The 15,432-nt window shown below is 40.9% G+C and overlaps 1 protein-coding gene across 2 annotated transcripts in view; it reads right to left on the bottom strand.

Moving 5' to 3' along the window:
- Window positions 1-15,045, bottom strand: part of HERPUD2 (HERPUD family member 2) — a 28,672-nt gene extending 13,627 nt beyond the window's left edge. Inside the window, exons 1-4 of one of the 2 annotated variants that reach the window (XM_084620748.1) lie at window positions 14,925-15,045; window positions 14,306-14,658; window positions 6,033-6,110; window positions 1,755-1,868 (exon numbers count right to left, since the gene is read on the bottom strand). In XM_084620748.1, the coding sequence (XP_084476874.1) occupies window positions 1,755-1,868; window positions 6,033-6,110; window positions 14,306-14,452 (339 nt within the window). In that variant the 5' untranslated portion in view covers window positions 14,453-14,658; window positions 14,925-15,045. The remainder of the gene's footprint in view (window positions 1-1,754; window positions 1,869-6,032; window positions 6,111-14,305; window positions 14,659-14,924) is intronic. The other variant, XM_084620749.1, reaches the window with a different exon arrangement.
- Between the last annotated feature and the right edge of the window lie 387 nt (window positions 15,046-15,432).

Raw genomic sequence — 15,432 nt, 5'->3', positions numbered from 1 at the left:
GGCACGGGGGAGACATGGATGGAAGGGGTGGAGCCAGGGGCTAGCTTCCCCCAAAGGGGGCTCTACCTGCTGACCATGAGTTCTAGTGATGTGGCTTAGCCCTCTGGCAAAGTCACAAACAAGTGTAAACCCTTCTGGGGTATCAAAAGTCCAACTGAAGAGAGCCAACAAAGAAGAAGATTCTTCTACCATTTGGGGGCTTCTCTTCAGCCTGCTCCCTGGGCTCTAGTTCCTAGCCCCTTCCAGGGCTACTTCTGAAAGATTTTCTGGCTCTAGGATAGAGCACTTGGCCCCCAAGTTCCCTGGAGTATGCAATCTTCCACAGATGCTAACTCAGAGCCTTCCACAGGATCCTGCCTGCTCCCTGTGATTCTACACCACAGTGATCTCTCTCTGTCCTCTTATGAGGCCCAGCTGTCCATTAAGCTATCACCTGACCCCTTATTGCTGCCCTCTCAGGCTGGGAAGCAACTAATTAATTATGGCAGGCCAGCCAGTCACCCTGACACTTTCAGAAATGAAGATCAGACTGCAGGGTGGCAAATGTTCTAGTATAACCAGCCTCCTGCACTAGAATTTGGTTAATACATACATAATTATATTAGCTTTCATAAACTCCAACTCCTAATATTAGCTTTTAAAGTACAGTGTTTAAATATTAGAAAAACCCATCCAAACTTAACTAGCTCTGAAGAACAGAAATTAGAACAAGGTCAACGTGCCACAGATGTCAGTATGGAAACAAACATCTATACAACCCCATCTGTCTGCAACAAAAAGCATGCAAGAGATAGTTTTACCTACTAGAGTGACAACTGAAGAACGGAAGAAAGAAAGAATGATGGATAAAGTCCCTCTGCTTTCTGATGGATACTTTTTCTACTAGATTAGGAATCTGGCACTGTGTACTAACATGATTTAAAATAATTACTTTGCAGACAAGCATACAGGTAGTTTATAAAGCAAAGCAATAAGAGTGGAAGCCAATTATTTCAAAAACTATAATATAAACCTAGACTTTTTGAAAAGAAATATTTACAAAATCCCTCTGAAAAATTCATTGCACTCAAGTATTGCCCAGAGGTTGGCTTAAGGTATTCAGCTACATGAGGAAGTCCCAATCTGTACGCTGTCTAGTGCGGGTGTGTCAAAGAGGGGACAAACTTGGCCTTCCAGTGAGGTGAGAATAAAGCAGACAGCTGATCACTGCCAAAGTGCTGTTTTTGCTGACTGATAGTCAATCAGCAGAACACAGGTAACATGTGCATATGTCCCAGCTAACCCTCAACAGCCTCCTGGAGAACAGTCACATTTCCACCTAAGGAGAGGAGGCAGGAGGCTCACCATAATGAAGGAAAAGACGACTCTTAGAACCATTTTTACCTGCTATTCTATCACAGCCAAATACAGTTAAGAAAACCCCCACTTTCAGGCTCCAGGGAAGGATTTTTTAAATATAAAATACATAGCAGTTTTGAAGTCACAAATTTCATCTTCTAATGAAGACTACAGAGATTTCAGCATTGTTACAGTTACCAGAACAGGGTTCATGTTTTTTTCTATTACAATTTTAATATTTGCAGCACTGCCTTTGAGTTTAACTGTACAAAACAGTTTACATAAGGTTGTTTTTACACAATATTTTGCACTTTCATTGTATTGCTACTAGGTTTTAAAAACTAATGGGAAGTGCTGACAAAAAAAGACCACGATCAAATGAGAATCTCCACTCCATATACCAAAAAACAACTCACTGAGCTGCTGCTGGATGTCGATGCTCCATGACACACAGAACTGGTGCTTGGTTTTGGAGAACTTGGGGGGGTCCGTGAAGTACATACTAGATGAACCATATGATATTCATCTTGCTAAAATTAAAGAAATTAAAGAGTTTAAAAAACAGTATTTCGGAAATTTCTAGGTTAAATGGGATTAAAAACCTACTTTCAAAGTAAACTCACAATTAATAGGGCAGCATGATGCAGAATCTAGTAGCCATACACATCTATAACTTAAGCCCACTATGACAGAGTTCCACGTTTTGGATAAAGTATTTTCTTACCAATTCACTGTATCACTATGCACAATAGCGTACGTTCTGGCATAAAGATGTCTCTTATCCCTGCCTCTAGAACTGCAGCATGGTACAATGGGTATGATACCAGACTCGGAAACAGGAGACCGCATTTTGTTTCTAGCTTTGCCACTAACTCATGGTGACAAGTCATTTACTGTTCTGTGCCTTAGTTTTCCCATCTGTAAAATAGAAAATATGCTCTTAAGTGGCTTTGAGATGTGTGAACGAGTGCTAAGTATAATTATTGCAGTCAAACAGCAAATACTCAGTACTTACGTAGTATTGTTCAAAGTGCTATATAAGCCTTAGTTCTGACCTACATGAGGTACAGAAAGTATCTCCATTTTATTTGGGGAAACTGAGGAAAAGAGCTATAGTGACTTGCCCAAAACCATGAGTCACTGGCAGAGTCAGACTTGGAAATCAACAGTTCTTGATTTGAGCACTGAGTTGGATTCTCCAAGAACATGCTGTTTCTCAAACAGGGATGTGATAAAGACTGCTCAATTTGCAGGTATCTATTTTATTCCATAGGAAAGAAACCACTAGAAATAAATAGCTTAAATGGCTATGGCCATGGCTATTTCAGATGTGCTGTGACTAGATTCAAATTGCACTGTGGGGTTCTCTCAGTATTCACATACAATAGCCTGCTACAATTCTGAAGTCATGCTGCAGCGCACACCCTGGCACAAATAAAATGTGCCATTATAATAACAGTTATCAGGATAAGTTTAGAAATATTTTATTTTTTAGACAAGGCTAAAGCTTAGAACGTTAACCCTAAATAGCCACATTTAATTCTTCAAAACAGCCAACAGAAAGGTTGCTTTTGCATCACATTCTCCATTACCACTTTTTTTTTTCCCTTCCCAATCAAGCAAACATAACCACCCTGATGCTAAACCCCAACAAACACCACTCCCGCTCTAGAGAGACAAGGTTGGTGAGATAATATCTTTTTATTGGATCAAATTCTGTTGGTGAGGGAGACAAGCTTTCAACCTTACACAGAGCTCTCCTTCAGGTCAAAAAGAGCTCTGTGTAAGGTTGAAAGCTTGTCTCCCTCACCAATAGAAGCTGGTCCAATAAAAAGATATTAACTCACCTACCTTGTCTCTCTAATATTCTGGGACTGACACAGCTACACCACCACTGCATACTCCCACTCTAGTCAGCTCCATTCCTAGCCCCAGGCTCCTCTCTTGCTTCTACTCCCTAGCAGGTAGGTTCCTTCCCCTGCTATTCAGATGTGTCACATTCAAAGAGCAGTGGAACTTGACCAACTTACAAAAATAATCTCCACATTGACTAATAAGGTTCCTCCCATACAGGTGCAACTTACAGAATGCTTGACATTATAGCATGTTCTTTCAAGCTTAGTATCTGCATGGCACTGACCAATGGCATTACCATCACATGTGTTATACACAATTGTACACAGGTTTTCAGTGTACATGCTCAAGAAGTTCCTAGACATCTCAACATGTGCGTAAGTACTATTTTGGACAACTGATGACACTCCATGTCAAGAGAGCAAAATGTCAGAGACAAAAATTTCTGTAGATATTCATCAAATCCTTAGCTGATATCAGAACAGATGGCTAGTCAAAGTATTAGAGACCACGAGCTAAAGATTCGTTTCTTCAAAATCTAAAGCAATTGATGGCACAAAGATTTTGGGAAGAAGAATATGGTGAACAATAAAGAATATTTCACTTACCTTCTATCACAGCTTTTATTTCCCTTCCTTCCCCTCCACCCCCTCGCATTACAATCTTTTCTTAATTAGACTGATAAAGATGCCCCCAACTCAGTTCTGGGGTCATTCAGGGATACAAAATTCTCTAAGTAAAACAATTTGATGTACAGTAGCTGAAGACTGTTATGAAAACCTTTGTAGAATCAGGTCCACAGGGTTAGCAGGGTTTATTTATATGGGCTCTTCCTCCAGTAGATAAGCATGGCTTGAATTTGTGTATCAGAGAAAACAGGTTATATAAACTCATCTATGCTTATCACAAAAACCCATAAGCCATGGAGCTACTGTTGATTTTCAGGGCACGGAAAGAACTGTATTTGTCTAAACTGATTCAGGCCTTTAGTTGTTACTACTCAGCAATCACAGAAAATAAGGTTTCTGCACAAAGAGTAAATGCTACAAATTTTATGAAATGAGAAAAAAATGGAACAGAAGATTTACTGCCAGTAAAAATAATTCCACATACAGTTTTCCACTGACCCTAGTCATAATCTACTTAGGTTTGGTGGTATTGGATCAGATACAAGTGATGTGTGCATTTCAAAATTACCTTAAATCAGGAGAGAAACAACACTATGAAGCTGTTGAGATTTGTTTAAATTATATTGATAGAAATTTTTTCCAAAAGGATATTTGTCAATAGATATTTCACCTTAAAGCTATGCTAATGATCATATTTCCAGTATTTCGGGATTCCGATACCATGCTACCCAAGCTGCCTTATGGTTTTCCATCTCATCTTCAAGTAATATGACATCACACTGATTTAAAGGTTTAACAGTTGAACACACATTATTTGACTATTCATTGACCAGTTTTTTTGTTTTGTTTTGTATTTTAAAAACCAGCTTCAAACCGACTGAATGGCTCTTCGGTTGCATTTTCATTGCGCTTCTTATCAGTAGATCAAGGAATTTTACAAATGAGGTAAGCATTATTATCCCTGTCAGACAGAGAAACTTTTTTTCTGCATATCAGGCATATCCTTTTAAACTGCAAGGGTTGATAAATACATTGATTCAATACTTTAAAGAATTCCAGGAACAGAAGTTAGTTCATCCTCACTGATGTTCAGGTATTGCATATTAAATGGTTTGCATGTTTTTATTACACAAGAGTGTATTTCTTTATCCCAACAAAATAGCTTCAGGTGAAATCTTTACTGCTTTCTATGCATCCTAACCTCAGGAATGAGACTAAACTAAATGTATTATGGTTTCTACCACAGGCAAAATTCAGAGATTTTATTTAGAGTTCTGGTACAAAATAATCTCTCTAGCACATCATTCTGCTCAGTGCACTAATCCTACACTATTCTCGTTTGATCAAGTACCTCCTGCCTGATGGTACTGAAACAGGCTATTCTCTCCAGACCAAGGACTACAAATTTTCTACGTTTAGATACTAAGTACTAAGACACACTATGTTTTTTGTCTTTGAGGCCTGAGTTCAAATTCAGTTTAGCCAGAGGAGCCTAAAATTAAACTAGTAAAACTAAATCAATCTGTAAGGTGAACCAGCAGAGAGAGAAAAAGGTGCACCAACCAAGTTAGTACTATCAAGCCATCACACGCAAAACAAAACCAGCAGCAGTTAAAAATGTTTAAAGGTTAAAACCAGGATAGGAGTCAGGATACTATGCAGAAAGACTTGTTAAAAGGGACAGATACACATTTCTACATATGAACAGCCATGTACTACTGTCAATTTAAACAAAGAACTCCCATTTTTGTCCAAGAGTTCTGCTGTGGATTGAGGGAAGCATATGACCCTATAAATATAATTGTTTTCAGATCCATACAAAACTCAGCATTGTGGTGAACTTATGCAGGATCCATGCTTCAAAGTTGCTGCAATTAAACTTATGCCATCACGCAACAGCGAAGTTAGCACTTGGGCCAGTTGTTAAAAAACAATCATTCTATTCCTCATGCTACTAGCTAAGAATTAATGCAAAATATTTTACCCTCTCCCACCAAACCTCTCGCAGTCCTTCAAAAAGCTCTACTCCCCTGCAGAGAGACATGAACTTTCAAATTAATTTCCCTGAACATATTTAGACTACATGTAATAAAATGCTCAATCTCAATATAAGAATGAAAAGTTGAAAGTTAAACAATGCAAGTTTAGAGTCCTATTTCCCCAAACAATGGTTTTACTTAAAATATCATATGGTGTTGATGTAAAGCTTACTTTTCTGAGAATATCTTTCAGCTGCAGATGATCAGGAAGCAGTCTGCCAGAATACACCAGTCTCTGATCCTTTGTAGACTACAAGATGGGACAAAGAGAGGAATTTAGCTTTTTTTCCAGCTGTACAGATTTACAGCTGGAAACATTTGTAGATGAAAAAAATCCCTTGCAAATTCCCACCACCTACTGTTAGTCTGCAAAACACATTTCAGTGGTTTTGTAATTTCAGCTGTTACGGAAAATTGCTGATAGTGCATAACAAAAGGTGGGGGGATCCAGGTGTGGGATGAGAGGGTTCTGTGTTGGGCAATCTGGGTATGGGTGGCTCAGTGGGGGGGGATCTGGGTGTGGGGGAGATCTGGATGCACAGGGGCTTGGGTGGGGGGGGGGTTTCTACCTGCAATGGTAATGGTACTCTGCAGGAGGGTCCAGGTGAAAGTGGGTGGGGCTCAGCAGGGGGGTCCGGGTGTGGGGAGCTCAGTGAAGGATCTGGTGCAGCTGGTTTGGGCTCAGTGGGGTGGGGATCCAGGTGCAGCTGGTTGGGGATCGGGGTGGCTCATTGGGGTAGTCCAGGTGCAGGGGGAGTGAGGCTCATCAGGCGGTTCTGAGTGGAGGGGTGTGAGGCTCAGCAGGGGAGTCTGGATATGAGAGGATCTGGATGCACAGAGGTCAGGTGGATGGGGGAGCAGCTCTCTCTATAGGGATCCCTCCCCCTGCAGCTGAGGAGCGATGGGTGCAGGAAGCACCAGGGTGAGTTGGTGGGGAGGTTTGCAGAGTTTCCTACAGCTGGGAGAGAAATCTGGGGGTGGGTCTGACATGGCCCCAGATGCTGTGCAGGGGAAGAGGGAGTCCCATCCTCCCCAGCCCAGCTGGGACTAGCAGCTGAGCCTGGCACAGGGTAGGAGCCACCAGCCAGGTCTTTCCTAGTCCTGTGCCCTTCCCCACAGTGATTTCTCTCTCTGCTGGCTGCCCTGGGGACCTGAAACACTGCTGGCGATGGTAGCATGACCACTCTTGTGCCTTCCCTTTGTTTCCCTGCAGAAAAGTGACTTTCTGACTGGGAAACAAAGAAATCTGTGGGGGACAAATTCTGTGCATGTGCAGAATTTCCCCAGGAGTAGAAAGTATATGTGGGAGACCAAGTTACACTACTACAGCACCCAATGTGATTTTTATGTGTCACCATTGGTATCAGGCACTTTATGCAGAAAAAGACTCCCTTTGGTCTTACCTTTGCTGGTAGGATCAAACTGTTTTAACTGAATTACTAAATCACGCTATAGCCTTGGTGAAGTTCACAGTATGGTTCCATTTACAAGGGCAATACACAACTAGTTTTAACAGTTTCAGGATACCACTACATCCCTGAACAGCTTTTCTAGTTTAGATGGGCCCTGAAGCCTTATCTACAGTGGGATTTTTTTTTTTAAAAATCCCCACCTTTGCTAACTTCACTTGAACAAGCACAAGCAACATGAAGAATCCTGGGGTAGAAAAGTTTATAACTGGCAAAGTTTTTCAGCACAACTAACTCAATATGGAGCAAGCCTTGCTGACATGATGCTTGATATAAACCACTCCCCTCCCCATCAGCTGAACCTGTTATCAGTGTAAACATTGCTTAAGATTCTGCATTTCTTTCCCCCTTCTCTTAATATGCAGCTAAGTATACAGTCTCATATACAGGACCAAAGATCCTGCTGAGATCCAGATTTCTAATGCAAAATATTATTTTAAATCCTTTGAGACCATCTTTATATGTCACAATGCAGCAGAAGGCAATACACTTTTTTTGTTTGTTTGCTTGCAATTACCTTTTATAGGCTCCCCTGTAATTTAGCAAACTGTACTCCGGATACTACACTGGTACAATTTTTCTTCTGGAATAAGCCACATCACGACAAACATTTAGAACAACACTGGGCAAAGAATTAGAAAATGTACTGTAGTGTACAATCCTGCCCTATATTACCTTAAAAAAAAATTTCCTTCCAACTCCTATTTCTGATGTACCACATTCAATACAGTCACACTAGAAGGTCATAGCAGCGTATCAAATATAAGCTGCCTCAAAAAAAGAAACCCATCGGTGACAGAGAAGAAAGGCAAAGTTTATTGTAGGGGCTATGGGTGGAGAACATTAGACATAAACGTACAAAACAAGTTATGTCCTAGTGCTACTTAGAAGTACAACCCAAACATGGAAACTGAACTGAAAAATAATGACAAAACAAGTCCTAAGTGCTCTCTTCATATTGTAGAGTCCACTTTAGGTTACTAGCAGAAGACAGTGAGTTATATTGCCCAGTTGGTTATTGGCAAACGTGAGCAACTTTTTCCTGTATTGTAGCACACTGACTACATTCTTTCCACATTTCACTGCTAAGACTAATTTCTTTTCAGAAAACATTCATAATTTGTTAGTTTTACTCTCCATGCTTACAGTGCCCTTGGCTTTGACCCATCTTATTTAATTAACATTGTTTTAAATAGAGCTGAAAGAAAGGTGTTTGTTGTATAAGAACTTCAGTGAACATAGCATCCTATTGTTACAAAACTTCGGCTTTCCACATCACAGAAACAAGAATCACAGGAACAGAGTTAACTACCACAGCAAAGATAGTACAAGAGACCATATTTTTGTACTTACAAGATTTAAAAGTTCTTTGGAAACTGACAAAAATCATGTCACAAGAAAAATACCACAGAGGATTTTTAAAGAACCCAGAGGGCTTACCTCATAAGATTATAATGCAACATTTAAAAAAGTAATTAGTCCTAAGTATACAGTATATAGCTTGGGGGGTGAGGGGGCTGAAATCCCTTAAAATGGATAGCAAGCCAGTACAAGTTGCTTTCTATGTTTTTTTTTTTTTTTTCCCTATGAGGTAGTCTCTCCTGCATGATCAAATACAGGTGCCCTGCTTTGGTAACTTTATATAAGAAGTTCTAATACATGAAAATTTGTTTTACATCATCTAGTTATCAACTGCCTGCTCAAAAGCTATATAATTAACAAACAATAATTCTCTGGCATAATCCTTAAACTGAGTAGATTCTTAAGAACGAAACACCTAGAATATTTCTGTCTAATAAAAATCCAATAAATCCCCATGCACAAACAAACACATAACCGCACTTCTAATCAGCCTATGACAGTAAAAAACATTTACATCTTGAGAATGACATGAATATTTGCTAATCTGAAGTCTTCTAGTTCAGTAATTCCTAGTGTGGTTTATTCCTTTCTAGTTTTGCTTCTCCAAAAGACATGCAAATATTTTTGCTGAGTTTATTTATACTAACAAAAAGTAATATCTGGAGCACTGTTACAGAGCTCAATTTCTCAACAATACTGTCTACTTTATATAAGTAACATACGGCAAAACCATTTCTGCACTATATGGTCAGAGTTATTTATGGCTAAGAGTAGAGACAATTCTGAGGATAACATCTATACAGAATTTGGTAATGGACTAACTTTTCTAAAGGAAATTCCTCTGTTTCACATTGAGCATCTCTTTCGTGGGTGGTAGAAATTCATGTTTTTGACACACAACTATGGTTTTTCCCATCCCATTTTTCCACAGAAATTTAAATTAAAGTCCTTCAAGTGTGACTATTAAGAAAATATTGTCATCAACCTAATTTAAGCTTTGCCCCGTATGCTCATAATTCATTTACTCCAAAAACAAGGTTAATTCACTCAAAAACTGCATTAACACGAAGTTAAGCTTGTCAACATCCATTCCTAAATAAACAGTAAAAAAAGAAGATGCCAAGTTTGGATTCTTTCATGAACCTTAGAAATAACCTTTTTCATACACAAGATATCAGTACTCAAATACAAAAGAAGATAGATGCATGCACTGTGATGGTTTGAACCTAGGATCTACGATACCAGAATAACCTTTTGAAAGCAAAAAGAAAAGGAGTACTTGTGGCACCTTAGAGACTAACCAATTTATTTGAGCATAAGCTTTCGTGAGAGCACAACTCAGTTTTTTTCAAAGTATTTACACCTACGAGTAAACTTATCTATTTGGGAAGTTGTAATTCAAGTGACCTGCCTATAAAAACTGCACTAGTTTAAATCTGTTTAAAATGTACACTCACAAATCAATTTAATCCTCACTTAAATCCCTTTATCTTAATTCAGTGAATTAACAATGCAGTCTAGACTGATTTTAGTAACGGTTTAACTGGTTTAAGAGCACTTAAATTAGGAGTTTGCACTGATTTAACTGGGACCTTTTTATAATATAAATTAGTATAACTGCTCTAATACAGACAACACCTGAATTTAGTAACGGTTTAACTGGTTTAAGAGCACTTAAATTAGGAGTTTGCACTGATTTAACTGGGACCTTTTTATAATAATATAAATTAGTATAACTGCTCTAATACAGACAACACCTGAGTCTTCAAAATTCTGGGATCCTTTGCATCATAAGTGGGTTACTGACAATCTCTTGCTCTTCGCTTCCCATTATGCTACCACATGAAAAAATACCCAAAAGTTTAATATATCATTTCTAATTCATGTTTTAACTTATGACAAGAGGCAATACTCCTGATTGTGAATCAATGTTGGTTAGTCTCACATTTGTTACTTTTATTTTGAAAGAATTTTTATTTATAAAATTATTACAATGGCTGGTAAACCTAAGCAGGGGGCAACATATTTATCATTTTTAATATGCCATAAGTGTATGAATTAGCTAGTGGTATAACAATGATCTACGAGGGTCATATAAAAACATCTTGAAAAGTTTATAGTTGATCAGTAAGTGATGGCAATTGATTTCTCCTTTCCATCACTAATTGAAATTTAGAGAGGAAAATGTTATGCCGAAAAGCAGCACTTGTGAACTGGTGCATTATTACAAATATTAAATTATTTTATTTCTAAATCTTGTTTTTCAAACTTCTACAGTCACTAAAGTCCAAGAAAACAGTATCAAGCATTTTTATTTTACAAAGTTTTAGTAGTGCAAAAATTTAAATTGAACTTGGAAAAAAAAGTTAATTTCCAGAACTTATTAGTAAATTAAACCTTTCCAAGCCTACATATAGCTATGATAAGTTTGAACAGTTTTACCCAACTTTTATTAGGGGGGTGGAGAAGAGAAACAGCCTCTAAAAACCAAATACTTTCCATGCTGTTTTACAGGACACCACAGATTTTTTTTTTTTTTAAAAGGCTCCTTTAATCTGTGACCATCAATCACAGCCAAAAACATATGCAGTAAATCCCACTCCAACTGACACTTGAACTTGCTGAATTAGTTAACAGTAACTGTATATAAGGTACAATGAAATTCTCAACACAAAAAAGCAAAACTGATTAAATTAGCATTCTCCCCATCCTCTTCAACCCAGCAGGGAAACATATTTAATAGGTCAGGTAAAATTTAGGCCTGGTCTACACCTAAAACTTAGATTGACCTAGATATGCCACTCATCGGAGTAAAAAAAATCATCAAAGCCCTGAGATGTAGCTAAGCCAACCTAAGCCCCGGTGTAAACACTGCTAGGTTGACAGAATTCTTCTATTAACCTAGCTGCTGCATCTCAAGGCGGTGAACTTACTACAGAAACAGAAAAAGCCCTTTCATCCCTGTGCTAAGGCCGGATCTACACTTAAAAATTAGGTTGACCTAGCTATGTCATCCAGGGCTGTGAAAAATTTCACACCTTGAGCACCATCGTCAGGTCAGCCTAACCTCTGGTGGTGTAGATGTGGTTAGATCAATGGAAGGATTCTTCCATCAACCTAGCTATACCACCTCTCTAAGAGGTGGATTATCTACAGAACAGAAAAACCTCTTCTGTGGCTGGAGGAAGTGTCTACATTTAGGGCAGGTCTACACTATGGCGATGGACGCTCTGAGATTGATCCACCGGTGGTTGATTTAGCAGGTCTAGTAAAGACCCGCCAAATCGACTGCAGATCGCTCTCCAGTCGACCCCTGTACTCTACCCCCGAGGAGAAGAGTATGGTAAATTGACAGATTTTTCCCCTGTCGACCCCCCACGGTGTAGACCCCGCAGTAACTCGACCTAAGGTACATTGACTCCAGCTATGTTATTCACATACAATGCTGCAGCTGTAGAGTAGACATAGCTTAAGTCTCCTGGTAACCAGAGACCCATTGAGAAGGAATTTATTACTCAACTAGAATAAATTTTTTTCACTAATTTGCTCAGTCCCCTAAAAAAAGTAATGATACAATGCATATATATTCTCTTATGCATTAGAGTTGTTTCCTAAAGACTAATTCAAGTCTCTGCCTATGTGAGATCCGGGGAAGATTTGTTGAACTGGTGTGTGAATACACATTTTAGGAAAGTGTTTTCTATTGATGAAAAAGTTGTAACCAATCAAAGGTATTTTTTCATTTCCTTTAAAATGGACATGCTCCTTTCATACATTTTATCTATTAATTATACTTTCACAAGTTTTACCCTCAGAGTACTTACTCCTCCAACAGATGTCAGTGTAGCTTTATCAGTCACAATATAATCATGTTGTAAACTAGATAAAAAATGATCTGCACATGCCTGACAAAGCACACACAACAGTTCTATTTTCCTTCCAACTTTAATTCCTTCTCAAAAAATTTAGACCCTTCTTTTCAAACATGAAACTACAACAATTTTACTACTAAAGAAAAATCCTACAATTGCACTTTTTGAAGGAGACTGATAAAGCAGCTGACCATTTTATTACACTAGCTCTATGCTAGCCATTTGCAATACACACTCATCCTTTGTTCTATTCTTTCCCTAGTATTACAGTAGCACCCAGATGCTCTAATCAGGCCTAGGACCCCATTGTGCTGGTGCTATACGAAGATGAAATAAAACTGTTCATGCCTCAGAAATTTAATCTATATAAGTTTCATAGATTCACAGAGTTTAAGGCCAGAAGGGACCATCAGATCATCTAGTCTGACCTCGTGTATATATAACAGGCCCTTAAATTTCACCCAGTACTGAATCCTTTAACCTGTTTTCTACAGGTTTCAGAGTAACAGCCGTGTTAGTCTGTATTCGCAAAAAGAAAAGGAGTACTTGTGGCACCTTCGAGACTAACCAATTTATTTGAGCATGAGCTTTCGTCATGCTCAAATAAATTGGTTAGTCTCTAAGGTGCCACAAGTACTCCTTTTCTTTTTGCTGTTTTCTACAGCATCCAGTCTTGATCTGAAATCATTAAGACATGGAGAATCCAAAACTTCTTTATTTTTTTTCACTCATTTAATCATCCTCACTTAAAAAATATGTATGCCTTATTTCTAATTTGAATTTATCTGGTTCTTCTTATTCTTTTCTCTGCTAGATAAAAAGAGACCTTCAGTATCCTGTACTTTTTTCCCAGGAAAATACTTACACAGTGTAATCAATTCACATCTCAATGTGCCTAAGAACCAAATACACGACTTCCTGCACATTTTAAATGGAAACTGAATAGCAAACAAGAATCATTCTGGATGTATTAAGAATGCACTTAATGTATTTGAACCACCAATTTTTGTTTTTTCCTTAGCCTTATAGGCGCTACAGTTCTTTCATTGTGCAAATTTGGAATCTAACAACATTCCAAGTTCTTTCAATCTGCAAGTCACAAAATTTCTTCAGAAGACAGCAATAAATAATTCTAAGTTATAATACTTTCCATTTTTACTATCAGGACAACCATCATCCACTTTTGCCCAACAGTATTTGCAAGAACTGAGAACACAGCAATGGTCTTCAGTGTTCAGAAGAGCGGCTTTCTAAACCAAGATTGGAGGAAAGGGGAGAGAAGTTTTACGCTCTTTTAAAGCTTTGTCTTCACATTGTTAAGCATTCTTGCAGCCCATCCCTTCCATAAATATACTATATCTTATGTGAAACTTAGCAGTACCCTCCCCCCCCAAAAAAACACCCACCTCAGAGGCCTTCCATTTACTGAAGTTTAGCCAAAAACATATACTGCTCTAGTTAGCCTAGAGAACTAACTAACTAAATGCACTGTGCTCTGCTTAGACCATGAAAAAGGAGAAAGATATTGAATATGCTTCCCGTTTCCCCAAAACATAAAGACAACTGCAAACATTACTCGGCTTGCCAATTCTTCAGGGCAGGGACTTTTTGTATGTGTGCCATACCAAGGACGATGGGGCCCTCATCAGGGCCCCTAGAAGTTGCTGTAATACAAAACCCATAGTACCGGGGCAGGCAGCGTGGCCCTGGGCAGGCTGCTGCGAGGCAAGGCAGCGACTTACCGGCTTACTGGGGTAGACTTTGGAGAGGTGAGTTTTCAGTTTGCCCACGGTCCAGTCCAGGAAGCAGCTAATGGTCTGGTCGGTGTATTTCTGGTTGGGCGCTTTGATGATGAGGGTCACCGGGTGACCCACCAGGCTTTGGTCCATGCTGCTCGCACGGGCTCGCTCTCTCTCCCCGCGGGGCGAAGCCGCTGAAGCTCGACGGCCGGGGCCGGAGGATCAGTGTCCGGGGGCGAGTTTCACAAGGAGGCTTCGGCCGCCCATCCCCGCGGTCTCAGCGGGAGCCGCCCCGGCAGTACAGGGAAGGGGGAAGTAGACGGGACCCCGACGAGCCACGCCAGGGCGGTGTCCGCCTGCGGAGGGGGAAAGAGGGGGCGAGTTAGGGGCGTCACACACCGACCCCCCTCTCCCACGCAACAAGGGCCGCGACCCTCCTCCTCCTCCTCCTCCTCCCCCCCCCCGGGGGCCGGTAACCGGAGCAGAGCGGGGAGCCCAGTGACTGGGAGCCCAACCCTCGGGCGAGGCATGGTCACACTCAACGACCCCTGGGGCGAGGCCTACACCCCGCCTCCCCGGCGGCAGCGGCAGCAGCAGCAGAAGGGCCCCGACCCGCCCATACCGAGCCCGGCGGCGGCTCGGCTCGTCCCGGAGCTGTTCTGCTGGCGTAAAATGGAGACCGGAAGTGGTTCGCCTCCCTTCGCCTGCGGCGCCCCGTGCGCGGCGCCAGGGGGCGCTGGAGGGCTGGCGGCGAAGGGAGCATGCGCACTCCCCCCGCGCGGAGAGACCGCGGCAGTCCTCCAGGCCTGCTCTTGGCCAAGCCGCGGCCGCATCGGCCCTGTTGGGGCCAGGGAAACCCGGTCACTGCGTCTTGGCGCCAAGGAGACGGGCGCCCCCTGCTGTTGAGTGGCAGCAGGGCCTCAGAGGGGCTGTTCACACAGGCTGCATCCAAGGCCTCTGAGAACTGAGAAGGAGCAGCGGGGCACCTTCACTGGAGCTTTCTGAAGTGGTATCTGCTCTGGGACGGGGATGAGGGAAAAGCCCCCTGCTCGCTCCAGCCCCCAGAGCTCCATGGCATCTGCAACAAGTGTTTGGCCTTTGGCTAGTGCTCCGCGCCGGGGGCGGCTAGG

The sequence above is a fragment of the Lepidochelys olivacea genome (genome assembly GCF_965140295.1).
Source record: "Lepidochelys olivacea isolate rLepOli2 genome assembly, chromosome: 2".
NCBI lineage: Eukaryota > Metazoa > Chordata > Testudines > Cheloniidae > Lepidochelys > Lepidochelys olivacea.
Note: the sequence above shows the minus strand (reverse complement) of the source record. Positions and strands in the feature narration are given on the sequence as shown.